The 24,329-nt window shown below is 40.1% G+C and overlaps 1 protein-coding gene across 1 annotated transcript in view; it reads left to right on the top strand.

Moving 5' to 3' along the window:
- The window catches only part of SPSB4 (splA/ryanodine receptor domain and SOCS box containing 4), a 94,741-nt gene extending 70,654 nt beyond the window's left edge, over nucleotides 1–24,087 (top strand). Inside the window, exon 3 of the mRNA XM_074834529.1 lies at nucleotides 22,790–24,087. Coding sequence (XP_074690630.1) covers nucleotides 22,790–22,917 — 128 coding nt within the window. The 3' untranslated portion in view covers nucleotides 22,918–24,087. The remainder of the gene's footprint in view (nucleotides 1–22,789) is intronic.
- Nucleotides 24,088–24,329: the final 242 nt, after the last annotated feature.

Below are 24,329 nucleotides of genomic sequence, written 5' to 3'. Positions count from 1 at the left end.
TCATCCCGCACGGCACCGTGTGCTGCGTGATGCACCCTCATCCCACATGGTGCCATGTGCCGCGTGATGCACCCTCATCCCACGTGGCACCATGTGCCGCGTGATGCACCCTCATCCCGCACGGCACAGCACTACTGCAGCCTCACGTTTCAGAGGAAAAGAAATGGCATTCTGAGAACTGATCTGAAGACAGATAATATGGACAAAATTTAAACCAAAGGCCACAGCTTTGTTTAACTGACCAGGCAATTTCTGAAGGGATTTAAAGATTCCCAAGAAAAATGGTTCATACCTTGAGACCTGCTGCCTTTGAACAACATTTCTGTCTGGAACAGAGTAGTGGCAAGTTTTAATTCGGGAGGTTGTCACTCACCCATAAGCTTTAGAGCCAGGGAAAGGGGTCATGGAGCCAACTGCCCAGAGCAGGAGTCAGATCTGTCCAGGAAGAGGAGCCACCTCTTCAGGCAACCCTGTGTCACCTGCCCTGCTCTGCCCTCGCCACAGCGCTCCTGCCTGTGCCCCGCTCAGAGTCTGCTTGGGAGCTGCAAGCCAGCACAGACTCAGCATGAAAACTGTTTTAAAGGCACATTTTACATTGGTCCATGGTAATAGTGGGTACATTTTACAGCAGGAGTAAATTTAAAAGAAAAAAATCAATTAATTAAAAAGGTGTGTTTTGCTAGGTTCCACTGTTCATCAGAGATCTTTTCAAAACCAGTTTAATTTAAATGGACTTTGAACAGAAGCCAACCAGAAGTTTACTGCAGAAATGCAGAGCAACTTCTCTGTAGGTCAGACGATATTTCTCTTTAGATTATAGCTGTATATTTGGTGTTTCATTTTCCAGTGCCTGTTTGAGTAATAAGAGAGGACAGAAAATAAAAATTTTTGCTTATCACTTTTCTAATTTACCCAATCTAGTTATAGATGTTAGGGCTGACCCTTTACTATTCTTTCTAGTAGTTGTTACAAGGGAAAGAAACTTAGGCTGCTCTAAGATAAGGTTCAATCAGAGAATGAAATAGTCTATATTACATTTTTTACAGTAGCACGATAGCAAACTCAATGACCCAGTCTTTTTTTTTTTTTTTTAAATGGCTTCTGTTCATCTGCCAGAAGACTTAGTTGTTCTGGGTTGAATGGTTTTAGCATCCTTCCCACATACACCCTTCCTATTCTAAAAGTATTGAATGATGAAACTCCCATACTCTGGTTTAAGAGGTTATTCCACAGCTCATTTCTGATACTCATTTTAGACCACTTTTGTTTCCAGAGTTGTATGATTTCCTAACCAGTTGCTCTTCATGCTGAGAGCTGTGACATTTGATTTTTGTCTGTCCCATCATCACCTCATTATTGCTTTCATTTTAACAAATTCTATGGTGTGAGTTCTGTTAATCTCTCCTTCCAAGCTAAATTTAGTCAATCTTAAATCAGGCTTAAATGTTGAATTATTGCATACAAATGTTAAAACATTAGAAGTGCACTAATGTAATCCATTCATATACCATATACTACAGTTTAATGCTTCTGCACTAGGAAACTGGATTAGGGATTTCATTTTACACCAAAATTGAGAAATTGAAGGCTGTTTTTTCTCCTTGTTTCAAGCTGGAAGGAGCTAAGGGTATGGCTGAGCTTTGCCTTTGACTCACGCTCCATAATTCACTGCCGACACTTTCTGTGTCCATCCCCTTGACATGTTTTGCTGCCCGTTTTCAGAACAAGCCATCTGTTATGCTCTCAGTATATTTCACAATCACTTTTATTCAAGTATGGTGAAAGCTGCTGAAGGAAGAGAGTTTTTTTCAGGCACTTAAGTCTGACTAAGTGGAATGAGTGATGTCTAGCTTTGCTCCTCAAGACTGAATGGTTTTATAATGGAATTAGGCTGGGCACATCCAAACCAGAGCACTCCAGTGTTGTTCCTGCCTGCATGAACAGCCATTGTGATTCTTTCCAGCTTGTCATGATAAACCAAACTAAGATGGTATTCATCATATGAAAAAATAATTTGACAGGCATTTTTGCTACTAAGTTAGCACTAAAAATTTTACCAGCAATACTCAGGCTCTTTTGGTGCTGGCAAATGAGTAACCTCATCTCTGGGCTTATTTGCAGAAACTGCTGGCACTTAGGTGAGCCCTTTTAATCTACTTCAGAAGAATGCTCCAAAGGCATGGTTTTTTGGGGTTTTTGTTGATTATTGTTTTTGTATGGTTTTGTTTTAATTTGGTGGTTGTGCTTCAAAGGCAGGAATGCTGACAGAGTAATGGAGAGCTCTTGGTAAATGATTTAAACCATGGTTGCCACAGCTTGTTGAATATTGTCTTCATATTTTACCTTTTATGAGCAGTGATTGAGTGTAAGTGAAGGTGAAGCTTTATTTTAGATTAGACAGACTTGCAGTGGGTCAAGCTGTGTTGGTTTGCAGTTGCTGTTCCCAGCTTTCCTTGGCCGCTGTGCAGCAGGCCAGGCAGGCAGGGCACGTGTGTGGCCGGAGGAGGAGGGGAGCGGTGACATTCCCGGAGCCCTCACTCCCTCCCTCTGTGCAGAGCCAGGTTGGTTCCACAGCCTGCTCACTGGGGACACGGTACTTCTGTCCCGGTCACTTGTGGGGTGTGTGACCCACGTGAACAGCCCACAGGATAAGCACAGTAAACTGTGTGCTTACCTTACTCTTGCTTCAGGAGTCAACAGGTGTTACAGTTCATTTATCCAGCTTGGATATCATAGCATCTCTTCTGTATTCTTGAAAAATAAAGAAGTAATTGTGTCTCAATTGCTCATTTTTATTGGTAAAAAGAAAGAAACAAGCATGCGATTTAACACATTAACTGCCTCCCTCCCCGTTTCTCCTGAGTGGCACGGCTGGTTTCTTTTCTGAACTTCTTTCCTTGGTATTGTTTTTAACTGAGCAAACCTCATTTCATGGAGGAGGCACTGCAAAGTGCTCATTCTCTTAATATCTTTAGAGATTTTCCTCACTGTGTGAAAACTGCTGTAATGGAAGCTGGTCTGGCAGAAAGGTCACATCCTTTTAATGACTTGCTTTTTACTTTTCTGTCTCAGTAACAGCAATAGGAGAACCGAAAAGTCTTTGGATACTGGTCTTTAACATGTGTGCTTTGGAAAGGAAATGTGGTTTAGTTTTTTTTTTCCAGTGAGGAAGGCAGATAATGTTGATGCACTGTCAAATGTTGCTAACAGGACAGAGGTCCACTCTGAGCTGTGCTTGTCTGCTGCCAGAATCTGTTAAACTACATTGCTGTATCACAGGGTGATTTTTTTTTTTTGGAAAAAAACCAAAACAAAAAAAACAAACCCACAAAACGACCCTCTAAAATTAAAATGTGGCTTTGTGAAGTAAAAATTGTGTTAAAAACAAAATTAGGGGTGTGAAGTCTAGTACACTTCTCATGTTGTCATCTGACCATCTCTTCAGTGTTAGAGTTTATCAGGGAAAGGAGCGGCACAGAGCCCCTGGGTGGCAGAGCAGGCTTGCCTCCTCGGCACGTGGCCCTTGGCTTGCCTATACCAAACAGGTTGCCAGTGCTAAAGGCATTTCCCTTTGGACTGGAGTGGCTTCTCTGGTGCGTGTGTTGGGCAAAAGATCCACCAAACTCCTTGTGTGGCTCTGTGTGGGTGTTTGCTTCTGGACAACAAGACTCTGGATCTATTTCATGTCAGTTGAGTTAATTGTAGTAACATGTGCTCGTGGCCTTTCATTCACACAGGGGGATTTCTCGGCTCTTCAGGCCTGTATTATGCACACACAATATTTGGCAGGGTTGTCTGCCAGTTTCGACCACATCTCGTGTCCAGCACATTCCAAATGTGATGCATGGCAAGACAAACATTGCACCTAGCTCAGCCTCTTGAGCTGAATCTTAGCTGCTTCAGCAGTTGAAACAGAGGGCATAGACGGACGCCTACATCTAAATGTAGCTCTCCACTGAATTCCAAAGCAGAGGGCCCCCCAGGGACATGGTGCCAGAAAGGTTGGACCAGATGATCCTTGAGGTCCCTTCCAACCTGGTATTTTATGTCAGGTCAGATTGCAGCGCAAGTATGTCAGTTCAGAAATGGCTCGATGTTGCTGTGCAGTGTGATGAACACACCTCCTCTCCGTACATACATGCGGTATTGCTAAGTGGGTTACAGTAACCTGTGTGGTTTGGCCAACATCACGTAGGAAATGTGTCAGAGCTAGGAATAAGTCCTCTGTGACTGCCATGTTTTCATGTGTGTGGTGGTTTGGTATTCACAAAGCCTTCAGATTCCCAAAAAACACTGTGGTTCTTCTTACAGTGTTGAAATAATGATTTTTGTAGTGTTTTGTTGGCCCAGGGTAACCAACCCTGACATGCATTTACACCCAATGCCCACAATCTAAGTGATGCAAGATGATAATTTGTTTCTCTGATGCTGTTTTTTATTAGTTAGATGTATAGTTTTAAATTGATGACACTGTATTTTGTTCTTCCTACAGATGTGATCAATAACTTCTCAGTGCTATTTCATTGTACACCTAATATCCAAAGTTAGATACCTGAAAATTTGAAGTGCAAATGAAACAATCACTGGACCTGAGTGAACATGGCATGCTCTGTCCTACGCCTTTCCTGTTATTTTCCTAATTTCTGTCACCACTTAAAGGAAACTAAAATGTCTCTGGTGTGTGTAAATCATCCTTTAGTAGTAAAGTAAACCAGTGCATTGGTTGATGCCAGGTGAAAGCATTTACCACTGCCTGGTCCTTGCGTGTGTTTACATCTCTGCTGGTTTAGGAACGCTGCTCCCAGGCTGACGGCCTGTCAAAGTGCTCAGCTTCTATGGTGACTTCCATTAGTAATGCGCAGTCTCAGTTGTACTTAAGCTATTCTTTCCTTTCTGCAACATCTTTCTATAAATACTTCGAAAGCATTTTAATGCATTATTCTTAACCTGTAGTGACCATCCTGGAACAAAAGATTTGAATAGCGGATTATTAATAAAGGAATGAATACTCACAGGCCAAAATTGGAGGATGTATTGTGTAGGAGAAGCTCTTGTGGGGCAGAAAGTGTACCTGCTGTCTTGTATCAGAGCTCCAGCATTTTGAAAGGTACTGCCTGTTGTCTGACCACAGGTCAGATGCTCTTATATTCGAATTTAAAAAAATATTTTGCTGTTATTTGACAAGCCATTTTGAAGCCAAGTGAACTAATCTTTGCATAGCATTTTGATGCATTCCCCAAAGCTTTGTTCAACCCTGTGATGTTTGTTCTGTTTCAAATGTAGCAGTTTTCCAAAATAAGGGCTAGTTTAACTTCCTGTTACTATGGCCATTAATCCGTGTAACATATAATTAATATAGAAAAAGCAATATATAGTTTGCTTCTGCAGATAGACCACAGTATTTTATTTTAAAGAGTCTAGTAAAACTCGATGGTTTACCACTTAGGAACATAACTTAAGTGTTCAGAGTCCATGGTATTTCCCCAGAGTGATTTATAATACAGCAAGAAATGGAAACCTTAAGAAAAGGGAGGATGGTTTGGATGGGAATACTTAAAATTTCTTGGCAGATGCTTACTGCTGGGGAAGCTTAGGTTTTTTCTCTTTCCTTCTGGGAATAAGAGATTTCAAGGAGGAAATGGCTGATCTGGGTTCCCGAGAGTGTTTCCTGAAGGGAGGCTTAGAGAGCAACCTCATTTACATTGCAGACCACATCCCTGTGAAAAATGTAGCATGCGCTCTTGACCTGCTGAGGTTGGCTGGTGCTTTTGGGAACAGAGCCACAGCTGCCTGACAAGAGCGGCTGGCACCACTGCCCGAGTGGGGCTCCCTGCGCTGCAGAAAGCTCGTCGTTGAGTGGTAATAAATAGCCTTTTTCTGTTGGAGAGAATGGAGTCACATAGGTGCAACTGGAAACTTACGTTCTTGTTTCTGAAAGCCAAGGCTGAAGACTTGCATAAGATTTAAAGTGTTCTGGCATTGCATGAAAAGTGCCATTTTGCTCTTATCAGATGAACTTTCAGGTTTTTGAAGTGATATTTTAAATTCTCACAAATGGTAGATGCAGACAGGCATCCTAGTTGTTATATTTTTAAAAAATACTGAATTACCAGCATTATGAATTGTTTATGGCACCTGGGGGAATCATTATTACTTGAATTTCTGATAACAGCTCTGAGTTTTATCTTCTTTTGAGCAGAGCTTCCCAAAGACCTGATTTAATGCTGTGGTAGGTAGATCTTTACTAAGGCTCTGCAGGATTAAGATCATACACTGCGTTACATCTGCAGAGGGCAACTTGCACAGAGCAAGAGGCAGTTTTCAGGGATCCTGGAAAGAGTCAGAGGCTTCAGAGAGCTGCTGGTTTGCTTACTTTTTATAATCTTTGTCCCTGCTTCATGAGCTCTAGATTAGTTTGTGCATGCAAATATAATTAGTTTGGACATCAATACTAAAGTTTTAGTGGCGGATTGGAAATTTATTATGGATGTGTTTCATCTGTATGGCAGTGGGTTTAGCTGTATAGTAGCAGTGTATTTGTGGCCCTCATTTTAATTATTATATGTCTAATGTACAGTGTTGCCCAGGAGGCGTGTTTTGGAAAAACAGGAAAGCCAAAGCATGGCAAATGTCAATGTGGCTACCTTCCAACCAAAAATAAATTTGGCATTGCCCTCTAAGGACTTTCTATGTGTTGATGTTTGCTTTCATTTTCTCTGATGCTCAGCTTTGGCCTGGATAGGCAATGGAAAAGAAATGCCAAAAATCAGAACTTTGGCTCTGAAATTGGTTTTCAGGAACAAGACAGGCAGTAGCTATTTGGAAGAACAGCACTGAAGCACAGAAGTCTGTTGAGAGCCACCAGCACCTGAGAGTCACTAAGCGCTGGGAACTTACGGAAGATAGAAATACATGAAGGCTTGCTCTAAAGTCCTTTCTTTCTAAAAAGAGATTTACAGCTGATAAATCCCCTACTGTCCCTCTCCCTTCCCCCTCTGCTGCATTTGTCCTTAGAGGAACCACAAGTCCCGGCCTTGATCAGAATTCTGATCAGAATTCTGGTGGGAAGCGGCATGGTTTAACTCCGGTAGCTCAGGGAAGAATTGCGTCACTGCTGCCAAGAGCACGGCGAAACCTGGAATGAGGCAGAAGTCTGTGCAGATTACTATCCTTAGAAAGGAAATAACTTGCTGTTATGAAGCAAAAAAATATTTTTAAAAGTTAGGTGAAGAACTTTTAGGAACAGAATTTGCAGACACAAAATTTCAGAGCAGGCCTTTGAAAGAGCTATGGTAGTCGCCAGAAGGTGGCAGTTGTATATGAAGACAACTTTGGTCTGTTCAATGTTCTCATTTCGTGATTAACAGGCAACTCAACCTTTTGAACTTTCTAGATTTGTGGGCTTTCTTAGACCATGCACTATTATTTGGGAATGTGTTCTCATTTCAGGACTTGTTGAAAGTGGTCTTTCATTAACAAAATTCTGTAACCAGGATGTCTTCATAAAGTGCTTCCCAAAAGTAAGAGAGATTTCATTCGGATATTCTAAATAGCCTCAAAGAGAATCAGTTTTTGTGAGACATCCATGTTTGAATGGACCAAGCTAAATCTTTCATCAAAATTGGCCAAAGCCCATAAAGAAAAATGCACATAAAATTAATTGAGCTTTACGTACTTGAAAGCAAGGATTCAGTCCTGCTGTGACCACTGAGCACAGAAGAGGAACAGACGGTTTGGGAACAGGCAAAATTTTGTGACCTTTTCTGTCAGTGGTAATTGCTAAATCCATATGGATATTTGATGAAATGAGAAGTATTATGCACAACTGTCTTCTGAAAAATGCGATGCATCTAAGAAATGAGTAGATGAAATGTTTTTGTTGGGCCTGTCTTCACATTGTGCTGGAAGGTTACAAACGCAGTGTGCCAAGTGCTAGTCCGTACTGGAAATCCGGACACAAGGGCTGTGGTCTGCTTTCACCGCAGGGCGACTTTTGCTCTTCTGTGAGATCTTCAAGCAGTGATACAAGTTGCTCTCTATGAAGTTTGCTTTTGCTCAAGCATAGAAGTTCTTGTTCAAAGCTGTATGGGAGAGAGGTGCAGGAGTTTTGAACAATTGTTGTCTGGCTTTGATGTTTTAAAAGGAAGAATACCCTGGAAGGTCAGTTTTAATTGATGTTCTCTAACAAGAGAAAGGCAGTGATGAATACATAGTCCTGCTTTTGTCTTTGAAAGGTATATCAATAAAGCAAATCATATGAAAATATTTCCCTTCTTTACTGAGCTGGAAAGTTACCTTAGAGACAGTGAAAGGAATATTTCAACTGATACCAGGATCCCAAATATACAAACCCCGGAATTCTGAATTTGCATCAGTAAATAAAATTAAAGTACATACGATAAAAAGATTTCATTCAGAACACGAAGTGCATGACGTCAACATACAAATATGTCATTAATAGCAGAGATGATGTAAAGCAGGTTTGTATTGAAATCAGTACAGTAAACCGTAACACAGAGAAAGGAAAGAAGTCTTTATTTTTCTTTTTTCTTTGTTCATTGACATTTTTCCACTGATCTTAGTGTAGTGCTTACCACTCCCAAGGTGCTTTTGTCTTTGTCGATTAGTAACGTTTTCCTTAGCCCCCTGATCTCCCTGGTCTTCCCAGGCAGGGGATTGGTGGGAGGGAGCATGCCCTCCCCGCCTGCAGTCCTGGGAATGTCTGCAAAGGAAACCCGGAGGCGCAGGTGAGGGAGGTCCCAGGTCTCCCCTCCATCACCAGCAGTGTGGATCTGCGGAGTGAGTAGCACGTACAAGAGATGCACTTTGGAGTTCCCGGGGAAGTACTTGGCATGGTCACTGCCCCTCTCTCCTCATTGTCTCTTGAGCTGGAAGTGCTTTCTTGGGAGGATCAAGTTGGTCTGTTTCTCATTGCTGTGGTGCCCCAGGTCTTTGTGTCTCTGCTTTGGTGGTGTTTGCTTCTGTCTCACGACTCTGAAGGAAACCATCTTCCTTGATTTATTAACCCTGTTTTTTGAAGAAGTTTTTCTGATTTTTGGAAGGACAAGAAGGAGATGCAAGACAAGTGTCAGCATTTTGGGAAGTGGGATACATGAGAGGGTCAGGTTACCCTAAACCCATAAGTTTTCTTGTCCCTGGTGCTTGACTACAGGCTTATTGGGGGTTGCAGTTTCAGTTCTGTGTATGGTTGAGTAAGATGTAAAACAAGCACAAGGTCTTGATCTCCCCTCCTGGACAGGAGTAAAAGCATAACCAAAGTAAACAACTAACTAATGTGATGGGTTTAGAGGATGGGTTAAATTGATTGCTCCCTAGGAAGTCTGGTCTGGGTGGCTGTTCCCACCCATATGAAGGACAATTTTGGAAAGCTGTGTGTAGCTTTTTACTCATTGTTCACATGATTAACTTAATTAGTTAAGAAATATCCAAGACATCAAAATGACACGGGCATATTCTTATGCCTGAGGGGTCAGTGTGTATCTCAAAGCTGTGAGTACTTGGAAGAACAAAAAAATCCATTTCATTTTACAGGCAGATTGACCTGCCAACAGGGGAAAAGTGAAATACCTATGGATGGGAGACCCCCACTTAACAGTATTTACCCTGGCAAAATTCCCTTTGGCTTTGCTGACAATGCTGGTGGAGTGAAAAAGTCTGGGTCAACAGGGAGCAGAAAGAATTTGGTGGGAAGCATTCCTTTGTGCTGTGTGTAATTCAGAATGTGTTTTAATATTTTGGGAAGTGGTACTTTTGATTAAATACTGAGTTAAAGAATTTGGTTTGATAATTTAACATTTCATATGTTGCACCAAAGTCACCTAGATTTTAGGTTAAAAAATGGCAAAATATACTGTGCCTGGTGTTTACAGACCCACAGGTAGAAGGGCTTTTCATTTTTAAACCCCAGTTCACTGAGTGACAGTGTTTGCTTTGAGTGTGGGAGCACAGAAGAAAGGGAAGGAGATGGCTGATAAGAGAAGAAAATAAGACATACTTAAATGGTTTAATAGGTCAGAAGATTTGGTTGAAAAGAAAATAGTCATAGTGGAGGTTTTTTTTTTTTTTAAAAAAAAAAAAAATATTTATACATGCCACACAAGCATAAAACAGGATTGATATTTGTCTCTCACCTTTTTTCGTTTTTGTAATCACATTAAGAAAAAGATAAAAATTAGTGTTCAAAATATGAGGCTGATAGTAAAGGAGTCTGTCCAGAATGTATTAAAACATAATGGAAATTTAGCATCAAACTGATATTTCACTAATTAAAAACAAAAAACCAAAGAAACAAAAAAACTCCAAAATTCCACAGTTCTTCCCATTAAAGAACTTAATATGTAATTTTGAAACTGTCATATCCCAATCAGTAAATAAAATATCAAAGAAAAAGTTGGCAAAAAATGCCATCCCTTTTTTTGGGGGGCTGGAAATGGCCTCATTGTCTTCACTAAGCTCTGCTGCCTGCTTGACACTGCAATGAATCAAGTCATTTATTGCAGTATCGAAGTATGGGCTTGCATAAACACACTTATTCTTGAAAACCTTAACCTGCATATTTACCAAAGCCTAGATAAGAAAATGTATCCTCTTGTAGCTAAATCCATACTGAAATTATATTTTGTACTAAGAAATTATTGTACGTCTGTCCATATGGTAGAATTATAGAAATATTTTGTATGTGCTATTAATCACAGCATTATTAATATAAGTAGAATAATATTAATTCCAGGTCATAGCTGCAATTGTCTATTTCCCTTTGTTTAAATCTAAAATCAAATAGTAACAGCTATTTTGTGTCACTAAACTCCATGGTGTGTTACTGCCACTGAAATAAATAAGTAAAGTATGTGTGTAGGAAGGAGAGGGTGGTTCAGATGTTTCCCTCATATTCATTCCTTTTTACGTTCTTGTGCATGTATGTGGTTTTTATATATATATACACACACACAAACACGTGTATATACACACACGTGCATATAGTACTTAGCTAAGTGCTTCAAGCTACTACCTGAATCTCTTCAGGAATCTGAAAGCACAAACACATAGAAATTGTTATAAGTATTGTAGTACATATCAATTTCTTTCATTCTAGTTTTTTATTTGAAATCAGCTGTACTAGTGAGTTGATGGGATTCCCTTTCCTACAGAAATAAGGCGTCCAAGTACTTAAACAGGTGAGTGAATTGCTCACCTTTGCTTTGTTGTTCCCAGATGCAATTTTTTAATTGCCAGCCTTATAGATTGACTTTGGTATCTGAAAATCTAGACAAATCTTTGTTCATAATAGCTTTTCTGCAGGCCAAATGATGCTTTCATTTACACCTGTGCAACTGCATTAGCCAGCTGGCAGCTGGGGCAGAGAGAGCTGGAAAAGGCTGGTTATAGACAAAGCATATTTGATAATGAGTCAGTGAGAAGCAATAAACCCAGACCCTTCGTGGTGTTTTATAGTTCCTTCCAGAGCATAGTCACAGTACTCGGTGGTTCAGCAGCACTTGGTTTTCTCCTCATCTTGTTGGACATCAATGATGTCCTGTGCAGATGGTGGTTATAAAACCACCGCGAGTGGATAACAGAAAGCACGAGGACAGAAGGACCAAGTGTGAAGCTGGGAGGTGTGTGAGGAGGGGAGGGCTGGGGTAAAAGCACCCCTGCTTGCTTCTTTCTGCCCTTCCCTTTATGTCTGAATTAATTGGAACAGCAAGCGAGCACCACTGGGGTAAGACTTGTTGTGTGTAGTTTGAGAGATCCAGAGAAAATGTGTTAGCTGGATCTGGTGAACTGGGGGAAGACGGGAAAGAAGCCAGGAGTGGTGTGCTGCTGCAGGCCTAGTTCTCCAAGTATATTAAGCAGTGTTGTGAGGAGTAAGATGATGGATGAATGGAGAATGTCATCAGGTTCCACCACAGCTGTCACCTCCTCTTTCAGCTGTTCAGGCCAGAGAAGACAGCTCGGAGAGGGCTCCTACTGTCCATGTATCCAGGAGGACCAAGTACTGGAAAGTTCTTCCCAGGGATGCTGCCCTGGAAGTGGAGAAATTCAGTGTGAGCAAAACATGAGTTAGCTATCAGATTCTAGTAATCCCATGTGAAATTCCAGGGCGGGAGGGGGTGTGTGTGTCTTAATGTTTGTTGTCCTGTTGGATCCCTGCCATGCACACAGGAACAGGAGAAGTCACTTTAGTGGCAAGCCATTCTCCCTAGCACACCTACACCCTCACCTCTCCCTTCCCATCAGTGGGTTTTATGCTGGTGCTTCAGAGACACGGGGTATGATAACACATCACATACAGTGGCTGTAGGAATGCATAATGCGGAAATCATCTTTCCACACTCTCTCACAAAATGACCAGATGATCTGTAAGGCAACATGGCAGGAGTGCCAGCTGTGGGCAGTGGCACAGCAGGGTGAAATCTCAGAGCTTTGCCAAGGTTGAAAGATGATAACAGGAACTTGTGATGAGACAAGCTGAGCAATGGTGAGTAAGGGCAGCCCTCTGTGCTCTACCGGTAATAGGAGAGTGCATTTGTGTTCCAAATGAATGCTTTAGAAATGTCTTCAGAGAGCATCAGCTGTATTTGCATACCAGGAACGATGATGAATCATAAATTCAGTATGAAAATAATTCAGATTGTCTCCAGTACCCATTTGCTGCTGATAAAGGTTATGGTACTTCATAAAAAAATCACTCTCAAGAAATCAAAAATATAAATGGTACTAAACCAATGGGATCAAATTCATTATATTGAGCCTAATTGCAACTTCATTGTTCCAGATTTATTCCGGTATAATTCTATTAGTATCAAAACTAGAGTAACAAAGTGATGTGTCAGGTCTGTTGTTTGTAGATCTCCCCTAGAGCTCATCAGCTTCTATACAATTCCATTAAAATTTAAATGACAAGCTGCTGCCATTTTTTTGCTTGGTTTGAGGAAATCTGCATATGTTGGAGCCTCTGGGTGATTTAAATTGAAGCAGTTGAGGAAAATGTCGTGTAACAATGATATGAGGAATGTAGTCAAATATTAATTGTCTTAAACAAATCAGCACAATTTGTATTAATTTAAGTAGGAGAGTCATCAGTTCTGTTGCCTGGTCAATATGGTGAAACTTTGAAAAAAGCTGCAATGTGGTGCAGTGTGATGCAGAAGATGCTTTGAATCAATTTAATTGCTGACTAAATGACTTTATTATTTAGTATAATACTAAACATCCATACAGAAAACTACTGTGATAGGTTCCAGCTGAGAAAATATGAGTTGTAAGCAATGGAAATCTTGAATGTGCATGTTTTATTTTAGTAGGGTAGTATTTAGAAATTCTTGTGAGGCTCCAGCATGCTGGGCACAGTACAAGAAAAGATGACAGGGTGTACTTCATTGTCCCACACAATTAATATGCCATACGAAATGCAACAGGTAGATAAAATAGGCCAGTGGGAGAAGGGCAGATGGGGCAGTCAGCATGCAGTTCCAACATTTTGTCCTTTTGCATGCCTCCCTTTCATACATTCATTCTCTCTCAAAAAGGGGGACTTCATTAGCTTAACCCAAAATAAAAATGTGCCTAAGAACAGCTGTGAAAACTTGTAATTTTGAAGTTTAGAATATTTTAATCAGTATGATTAGGTTTCCCACCGAGAAATCTCATCATCTGCTGTAATACTATTAAGGCAGAAATGTGCCGATGAATTGAGGGATAGGAAAAGATTCACCTAAAGTCTCATCCTGATCCCTGCCCCCCCCAAGCAATAAAGACTTGTTCACAGCCATAAAGGTTGTTAAGGTGTGTGCCAGTACATCGGTATTTTATATGCCCATTTCTGAAGCACATTTCATGAAGAGATAAAATGCAAGGAATTGTTTCAGCATATTTCAGTCGTCATGTTGCATATAGTTTGCAGTGTGTGAACTCCTGTTACAATAGTTGTCTGCGATGGTTCGTCCTTGAAACCTGAACTTTCCTTCAACTTTCTCTGTTATTACTTTGCCTGTAAATCTGTCCATAACCCCTGAACAACATTGTCTTTGAACTCCAATGCATCTACTCAGTGAAATTCTCATCCAAGCTTTAATCTTCTCTCACCTTGATATATTTTAACTTCCCTCTTTATGGCCTGGCACACAAGCTGAATTTAATGGTGATAAATGTGTTTCTAAGAGCAAAAGCTATAAAGTATACATCAGAGATTAATCTAAGGCAAATCCTCATTCCCAACATGTTAAACTTGGCGAAGTTTGAGCTGAGAGCAGCTAAGGAGTCAGTGGTTGTATCTTAGGCTCATCTCTAACTCCAAGCACTTCATTTTTTTTTTTTGTTGGTTTTAAAGACTGTGTATTTATGTTATGTGTCTTTTCTACCACAGAACATTTGGATCATCACTGAAGTAACTGTCTCAATTTACCTTTCTACTGTGTTCAAGAACAAAGTGAAGAGTTGTTTAGTGTGGAAGTATTTATGGGGAGGAGGAGAAGAAGCAAATCAAGGCCAGAAAACAAATCTTTCTGGCTCATCCTTCCTATTTGCATTTCAGGGAATGAAATCATACGTGCGCTTCCTCTTTCAGAAGGGAAGTGGCCACCATTTTTGCTCTCTGGCAGCATGCAAATCTATCAAGCTGTAGCAAAACCAGCTTATTACAGGGCTTTGCTCCTTTTTAAAGAAGCCACTTGTTTGCTGGTAAAATTCATTATTATCTGGCTCCATTTTGCGGCTTCTGAATTATGTAGAGCAGTACAATTAGTAATCAGTAAATTGGAGAAATTGCTAAAATGTTTTCAAATATGAATCATACCTGTGATTTTTTTTCTGTTACTGGAAATTGAATTATTATGATGCATATGTCCATTTAAATTAGCTGTTGTAATTCAGGAAATTAAGGTTTTCAGGAGAGTTTCCATGATGAAGTTTACTTGTAGATTTGGCCTGGGCCAGACTTTGTATTGTTCCTGTTCTACATATTAAATGTGCTTGATCTAGAGCTCTTTTTAGGTGGATCATAAACCCACGTAGATGGTAAGAGCTGTAGAGGACATTGAGCCCCTCAGAAGAGGGTGTCTACAGATGCATATGTATATGACTCTTTATATACAGCCTTCCTACAAATGTACACAGACAAATTACTTTTCTAGGAAGAACACTCCTATATCCAATATAATTCAAAAAAGTGTTTAGGCATATGCTTAAGTCTACTAAATTTAAATCCTTAAGAATAAATTTTAAGCTTGTGTTGTATTCATTGGATTTAGGCATGTGCTCTGGTGCTTATGAGTCGGGACCAGTTGCTAAGTCTTGTATTTTCTTCATCAAGGAGATTGCAAACGCTGAAATGCAGAAAAAGTTGCAAGGAGATAGGTACTTGTGATCAAACGAACCCCTAACAAGAGGCCACTGGCTTTTGGGATTGGTTTGTTTTCATTCTGTTCTGCTTTTCAACTCTTTTCCTCTCAAGAAAGCACAGCTGGAGAGCATTAACTGAAAACAAATGATGCTGCAGAATATTTGCTTGTTCATTGCTGATTTTTCAGCTTACTGCTGCTAAATGATGCCTGATTGAAGTTTTAAACTGTGTTTAACTGCATTTAACACTTAAAAGCCAAAGGTATCTGTAAAACAATCCTCCCTGCCCAGCCGTAGACATGCAGAGGAGGAGCAGGGAGGTTTACCCCTGAGTCCTTCCCTCTATTCAAGCTTCCTTGCCTTCCTTTCTCCCTTTAACATACTTAATTTCAAGTACCAAATTTTTGTGGGATGTGGGTTAGCTCAGATAGAGGGGGGTGTTTGGGATATTTTTGTAGTTTTACTTCCCTACCCTGTCTGCTAAAAGCAAGGTGCTGATGTGGTACAACATAAAGCTTTATTTGTTCTAGTAGACAACTGCTGGAGACAGTGGCTGTTTATCAGCCTTGACTGATAACAAAAAAATCTCACCATCTGCCACTGTTATGCTTTTGAAGAAGTGAGCGTGATAGCTTCCAGCTGTATGCGAACAAGCTGCATGGGTGGGAGCGCGATGTCGGAGGGGCTGAAGGAGGGTGTGCGGGTGCTCTGCCTGCGGTAACAGCATCAGCTGCTAACGGTGAGTTTGGAACTTTGTAGCTCCAAAAGCCAGCATAAGTTTGGTAGTGGCCTGCCAGGGCCCACTGCTCTCGCATGGATAAACATGGGAGTTAGACAAAAATGACAATGCTCTTTTGAAAAACCACAGTGTTCCCTTTTGAATTACAGAATTCTTGAGAGCGGTGCTCTGGATCGCCTCTGCTGTAATTAAAGTGTGATGTTCTAAGGTGCTTTGTTTGTATGGTTTGCTGGGTTAGGCTGCAGGGCTTAAAGACATCTGTGGGAAAAATAGATAAGTGATTTCTTTTATCCTGTTATCCTTTGACTGCATTTTCATTGCTGTTAGGAGATTTATTAGCATTTTTTATGACTGGTCATAGCCTGTGTTCTTTAATATATTATTTGCAATTTCATTTCTCTAGATTGTGCCATTGAAGGAACACGACTCAAATTTTCCATCAGTTGCATTGGGGAAGCCATAAATATGTCACAGGGGGTGTATTTATGTACCTTATTATGTGGGGAAAAGAATTTGGCCTGTACTGTGTAAAATTAAAACAATAATTAAGCTTTGGCAGAAAGGTTGGAAGGAAAACTGCTGGCTTACATATATTTGTATGTTTATTGTATGTGATAATTAAATGGTAGTTACAAATTCCTGTATTAGTACCTGGAGGAAGGAGGAAAATTCAAGACAAAGGATTAATAAAACCCCCAAGGTGCTGCAGTCTGGAGTGGTGGGCACTCGGGTGCCCTGATGGGGGACAGAGGATTGTCTGTTGGAATAGGTAGGTGTCAGGTACCAGAGTGGTGACAAGCTGCGGAGAGAGCTTTCCCTGCCCGCCTGGTTTACGGGAGGCCCACCAGAACAGGGACAGTCTGTCATCTCATATTGGATCCCCTTTCCGTGACAAAGGGTTAATCTTCTGGGGACGTGATCCCTCTGAAGATGATGATGATCGTTGATTGTGGCAAAGTATGAGATTACAATTGAGCAGTGAAGAGAAGTGCAGGGCAGGAACCTGAGTGATGCTGACTTAGTGGTGGCAAAGAGGAGAGGGCAGCAAGGGGCACGGGGCAATAGCCACCAAGTATGTAACGTATAGAAAACCTTCTGCCCAATGAGGCATCACGCAGTTTCCAGGACTCCTCTGTGCTCACATGCTACTTTTGCAAGAGGTTACCTTTACCCGTTCTTGAGGTGGTGCTGCTTCACCCGGCTGCGCTGCCAGGCGAGGGGCGTTCTGGGGCAAGGCTGGGGGTGCCACCGCGGCCTCGTTAATGCACAGGCACGGCACGGCTGGGGAGACGGCACCCGCGCCTTTAATGGGGTGCCTTTGCATCTCTGTCTCGAAACACTGCAGGGGATTTTGGTGGTTTGGTTTTTGGGGGTTCTTTTTGTTGGTTTTGGGTTCTGTTTGTGGTGGTTTTTTTTTTTTTATTTTTTTATCTGACTTTAAAGATACCTTACAGCAGTTGAAAACAGTAACATGGATCACTGAATATACGTGCTTTTTAATAAGTTCAAGGCAAAACATGTAAGATATTTTGGTATCTTAAACCTATAAAATAACTAAAAATTCTTAGTTTTTGGTGATGACAATTCTCACAATAACTTCCTTTGTTTTTCAGTCACCTTTAATTTTGCTTTGTGGGGTTTTTTTTCCCCCAGACAACTTTGATGTTATAAAATGAGATAAAAATATGTTCTCCATAGATTAATGAAAGCCACAAACATTATGTGCTGTTACAGCTTTAAAAATTTCTTTTAAAAAATGAGTACTGCCATTTGGTATATAACTGTTGTGTGCTCAAAGCTGCTCTTTTGTCTGAGCCTTATGTAACATTGCAGTTAATAACATTTAGTGTTACTGGATGCTAAATGACTTTAGTATCTCAACTATAAAAGCCTGTTTACAAAGATGAGGCAGTCTTGTTGGAGTGCCAGATTGTTAAATAACTCCAGGTTGCCAAAACGAAATGAACTTTTCAGCTGGTAATGATGTGCAAATTGCCATCGCAGATGCATATTTATTGGAGAAATGCTCACAAGCACATAGTTGTTTCTGGTTACAAATGCTTCTTTGCCTTTGTTCTTAAACCGTCAGTGATACCATTAGAACGAATATATCTATATATATAAACACAGCTATTTTGTGTTATTAATAGCTGCATAGCTACTAAATAGCTATTTTTATTTAATTGATTTAATTAATTTATTGAATAGCTATTTAAGCTATTTTTAAGCTCTTAGCTATTATGTTAAATAGCTATTTAAGCTATTTTGTACACCGCTCGGTGAAATGCAGCTCTGCATGAGAAGAGCAGCTGTTACTGTCTGTGCCTTACCCCCGCTCCCAGGGGTTCAGGTGTAGGCGTGCGTGGGACTGTAGTGTGGGGAGAGGGTGGTTTGTGACAGAGTACCCTGTACTGTGACCCAGGTGGGCCTGTTGTAGATACACCTCTGAGAAGGAGTGGAAGCAAAGGTCTGTTTCTTAGTTTTATTGGGGTTTTGTTGGTTTTTTGGTTGGGTTTTGTTTGTTTGTTTTTATGAGCTGCCTTGTAAACCACTGGTACAAAATTGGGAGACATGGGAATTAAACTCTGACACATAGATTAAGCAGTATTATTTCTTCACTGATTTTCTTTGTCTTGAAAAATAGTTCTCTGTAGTGTGGCAGTTATGAGGAGCTACCTTTGGGAGGAGAGGTTTCATAGTAAACCTTAAATGAGAAGACGATTCCTTACAGTACGTTCAGGATGGCGACGGGAGCTGGCCCGAGGCTCAGTGCGTGTGTTACCCAACAAGCTGTAGCTGCACTTTTCTCTCTGAGCTCTGCTGGAGCCTGAGAGGAAGCGCTGGGTTTCCTGTGCAAAGCTTGCTCCCTTGCCCTGGAGTGTCTCGCTTTGAATTTCTTAGCCTGGTTGGGAATTCAGTACAAAGAGCCATTCTTGTGAATCATGTTTTCTTTACAATTTTGCATTCCTGCTCAGCAATTCATTCTTCCTTTTTCTAATGGCAAGAACATTACTGGAGTTCACATAACTTCAGCAAAGTGGTGGGTTCGTGTTCTTCACTGCCCCAGTTCCATTCCATTGTGGGTTACTCTAAAAATACAACACTTATAATGCATGTTGGGTATACTAAGTAGTGAGATGTTCTGACAATCAGTTAATATCCCTGAATTTAAAAGTTTTTCAAAGGTAGGTGTTTAACGTTGTGAAAGAAAGACTTTTTCAGTAGCCAGACTTGCAGCTAACCATGTGGCTTCAGAATATTCATCTTCCTCTCTCTTTCATTATTAGACTATTCCTTCTCATCATTATTTGTATGACCTCAAATGAAAATAACATTTTGGAAGTACTGTTTTGAACGTTTGAATGTGTTGCTGAGTGCTTTGGATACATCAAGTCTGTGTGTGTGTTTTAGGTGGGATGCATAGCAATAGATACTCAGGATGGTCAAACTTTTCCTTTCCAGAAGGACTGAGTTACTTGTGATACTTTTATTTCTGACTGAATTTCCTAAAAACCTGAAGCACTTTTGGTGTTTGCATGTGTGTGAAGGAGATAGTTCAGCCCTTACAGCAGATGATGAGCAACCTCTTTGCAGCGGCCCATTTTGTTGCCGGCATGCTGCTGTGCCACCTTCATCCCAGTTCCCTGTCCCCGAGCTCCAGCGCAGGAAATGCCTCGCAACTGGGAATCGGAGCTGCGGCGGGGGCATGGCCGACCCAGGGCTTGGCACCCGGTGCGAACGCCAGGTATTGGCACCCGCTGAATGTTAAAGCATCTCTGCAGTTACCACTTGCTTATGTCCAGACCGCCGGGCAGCGGCCCTGCTGGGGCTGGTGGTGGCAGCCGCCTGGGCCGGGCCTGCTGGGCTGAAGGAGGGTGCGTGGCTCTGTCTTCCCGCTTCAGGGCAGGTGCCGCTGGGTGGGTGCCCAGGTGCCAGAGCTGAGAGGCGCTCCAGGCTGCCCTGCAGCACCGCATCAAAGGGCTGCACAGTCTTTATACAAGCTTTCTTCTGCCTCTTCCCCATATTAATCCAAACGCCTCCCCCTGGAACTCGCCCAGTTTTCAGAACCTAAGTTGTTCTTCTTAAAACCCAAACTTTTCTTCCAAATGATCCTCCTTTGCAAAATATGTAGTAAAAAATGTCAGGTATGATGGATGGGAGAGTGCTTGCATTAAGGTACATACCAAATATTTAATAGTTCTGCTGAGTAAGACCATCTGAAAATTGTCGGTCTTTAATTTTAAACAGTTTTACATTTATCCCATAAACTATTTTGAAACCTAAAGTGATTTCCTGAATTTAATTTTTGATCATTTAGTACTACTCACAGCTGCAAAAAGTTTTTACTTAAAATGCTATTATTACAATTTTTCCTCGAGTTCTTACAGCCAGCACCCCACAAAACATAACTTTTATTTAGTATTGTAGGACAAAACTGTTCTAATTCTGTTGTAGGTTTGAACTTCTGTTGGATAGAAAGGAGAATAAAAAGGGTATAGTTAAATTTTCAAGTTGCAAAAACATGTTCATTATGTGTAATTTAGCAGCTGTTGCAAACACTTGGGGGCATTTTCTTTAGCATTTGAAAATTCCCTGTAGAAGTGAAACAAGCATTTCAAGCTTGAAAAATATTTTAACCTTTCCTTAAATTGTGTTTTGAAGTTTAGGATTAACTCTGTGCCTGGCTGCACAGATGGCTATATTTTACATATTCCTTTGTCTAGGAAAAAGAGACCACATGGTCAGTTAATGGTTTTAAACAGTCTTAGTCTTTATTTTACACCTTCTTAATGGGACCGTAGAGATCTGGGAAGATACTCAGAAAATTGTTGTTTATGGTGTAAGACTTGTAAGATGTGTTGTATTCTGTGTCCTGGAAATCATGAGCTATTTTTGCTCCTACTTATTAATCCTGGTTAATGAATTTTACAGCATCATCCCTTAAGATTTAACATTCATAATCCTGGTACGTAAAAAAAACTAAGATCACCAATGTATAGAAAATGTTACTTTATTAGTGGAATGTGAGGGCTCTTGTTTTTTAATCTTTTAATAGCCAAAATCATAGATTAAGTGGATTTTTAAGGAGAAGCAGACTCCTCATCCAAGTCACTGAAGTGGTTATAAAGTTAAATAAGCTTTTTAGTCTTTCATTGTACAACAGAATGCTTTCTAAGCTTTTTGTCTAGACACTTTTAGGAAACACCATAGTGAACTGTGGACTATACAAATCAAATGTGGTGGTGGGATAAATGATGGAAAATCCATTAAGTCAGTGGTATGTCACCAGAGCAGACAATTATAGCATATAAACCAATCCTTAAATCGGATATTTTGTGCTTTGTAATGATTTTTTTTCCAAGTAGGTTTTAAAATAATATCAGCTAAAGGATTGCTAGTTTTAACATAGTTTGTGTAAATTTGCATGTGACACATCAAAGAACTCTTAATAAAACCACTGAGTGCTGTACAGTGTTGAGCACCTGTAAGTAATCTGTCAAGTTTATAAAGGTTATCACTATAATATAGGCACGTGACATTATATTTTTTTCTCCATTTGACGTTATATTTTTTTTTCTCCATTTGAAAGTACCACTAAGGTTTTAAAGGCCACTACTGTTTTATCATGTGAAGAGGAAGAGTTTCCTGTAGTCTTTGAAGCTCTTACCCTTTTAAACCCACATGTGCAACTAAATCCATCTGGTTAAAGTTGTTCTCGAAGATAGTTGTAACTGGTTAAAGACTTTACGGCTTTATTCCAGTTCCTGCTGCAAAAACTTTTCCATGGCAAACTCTGCAATCACAGAGATCGTTCCTGCTACTGTTGGATGGAAATTCTATGATGTTCCTGCAATTCTGTACAAGTCTTTCAGGCCAGCATGGGATATAGGAGTGAGATAGTTTGAGATACTGCAGATCAGTGTTTAGGCTTCCAATCTTAAGTGCTATCAGCCAGGCATTTCCGACAGATACTTAATTCACTTCTATTAAATTAAACTAAGAGCATCTGCAGATGTTGTTTCTATATTTTGGGGGTGTTTATGTATATACATATTAGAACACACACCCGCCTTCTAGTCAGCTGAATGCTTCTCCCCTAATTTATTCATGGAGGAAAAGCTTAAACTTCCTCTAGATTTTTGAGGGTGTTTTATTTAGTTTTTTGCTTCCAATGGACTTCCTAGAAAGAAAGACTAAGAGAGTGCTGCAGGAAAAGCCGTGTTTGCTGAGAAGTTTGGTTACCCTTGAATACTATCTCCAGTTCCTAAGACACAGAAGGAACTGGTATGTAAAGGTCAGAAGCTGCCAGTGTAGTCCACATTAACATGACATGACAAATGTGTTATAAACAGAGTAGAAGCTCTTTGTCTTGTTAGAAATCTGGAAATGTAATAACTTCTTATGCTGCAATTTGGTAAGCCCGAAGAGTGGTTTTGGATTGTTTTTTTAAGCCTTACAGATAAGGAAGCTCAGTCTGAAACTTTGCAGTTATTAGGGGTGAAATTCATAGAATTCTGTTTTTGCTTCTATTGATCATCTTAACTGCCTGATGGTTGTCAGGTTTTTCACAATACCATTACTATCTTTATGACTGTTTAATACAATACAGAACCTATGTTAATAAATAAAGCATTGCCTGTAAATGGACATGCTGAAAAATTAACTCTTTATTTTCTTCTATTTTTTCAGCGGAACCCCTGCCTTTAATGGACTTGTGCCGAAGATCAATTCGTTTTGCTCTTGGCAGAGACCGCGTGCATGACATAGAAATTCTACCTTTGCCTCTGTCTCTGAAAAATTATTTACAGTACCAATAAGACGTCTAGAACCCTCTGGCCTCACATTGGACTACATCAATGCAAATGGCAGAAAATTGTTTACAGCAAAATATAAATCGTCGTGATGGACACTTAAGTGTTATTTAATTTTTAATATATTTTTTTTCTGAACCAGTGAAAGCAGATCACTGGGGGGGGACTACTAAAGAATGTGAAAACATTGATTTGATTAAAATTCATGTATTACCTGTTGCCTGTTGTGTTTACAGTCCTGAAGGCCATTATTCTCATCTCTCATATATTGGTTTATCTTTGTTGCCTCTGGTAAATGCCAATAGAAAATCTGACCTGCAAGATCCACTGTCATGCAGGACAGAGCATTCTTCAATAATGTGATTTTTTTTTTTCTTTCTTTCCTCTACACCTCACCCCAATAGATAAAAATAAATTAGCAAAGGAAAAATCTTGACAGTAACTTTTGAAAAATATTTAAACCTTGCCTTTGGTATCCAGAGTTGTTGAGAGCTTTGAGTGTTCAGCACTCAACATTATCAGGCCTATCTTATCTAAAAGTTCTAACATTTAAAAAAGCAGATTATTGTCTAGAAGAAGACTATGTGATTTAAAAACATGAGAGGAAAAGAAACTGGTATATGTGTCAGATCAATTTTTGGACGTGGTAGCAGTAAGATGCAGTCCATGTTTTCAAGACCAAATCTAGTCCCTCCAAAGTTCTGCAGTTTGTAACAAAGTGTTCACTATCCCAAGAATTTAGGATATTCGTATTTTAGAAAGCTTGTCACTTTTTTATTTGAACAAATTTATAATTTTTATGTGGTATGAACTCTAAGTACTTGGTTCTCTTTTTAATGTATGTGTGGTTATGTTTATTTATCTGTTTAGAGTCTGTGGAGTTCTCATTTAACTGTTTCCCATCTTGGGGTGACTGATTTTGTTTTTTTCCCCAGCTTCACCTGAAATGTATTAATTTTTCAGGCTCATCCCATTTTTTTAAGATGCTGCTTTCTATTTGCATTTCTTACATGTTTCAAGTTATCTGCCTGATCAGTTATCTAGTTTTTAAACTGGAAGTTGTTGTTGTGGCAGGATGTCAAATGTTTAGACTGAGCTGCCTTCAGCATATTTTAATGTGAATTTACTGATGAATGAGGAGAAAATTTCTAATAAAGTCTACTGTCCAAAATAAAACTCCTGTCTCCTTTGATGAAGTGTTAAATAACATAGCACTGCAGAGTTGAAGTTCACTTTCTTCTGCAGCTTTGCAAATGTTTCTGTTCAGCACTTCTTTGGAATTGTTGCCTTGGGGTGACGTGCAAGTGACATCGCAGGCAATGTCACGTCCTGTTCCTGATCTATCCCACTCACTCTGAATGTAGCTGTACTCTTGCTTTTAACAGAATTCTGGCCAGAGTCCTCTAAACAAAACCTCA

The sequence above is a fragment of the Strix aluco genome, chromosome 9, assembly GCF_031877795.1.
Source record: "Strix aluco isolate bStrAlu1 chromosome 9, bStrAlu1.hap1, whole genome shotgun sequence".
NCBI classification, from domain to species: domain Eukaryota; kingdom Metazoa; phylum Chordata; class Aves; order Strigiformes; family Strigidae; genus Strix; species Strix aluco.
The sequence above is the reverse complement of the archived record's forward strand: the minus strand, read 5'-3'. Positions and strand labels throughout refer to the sequence as shown.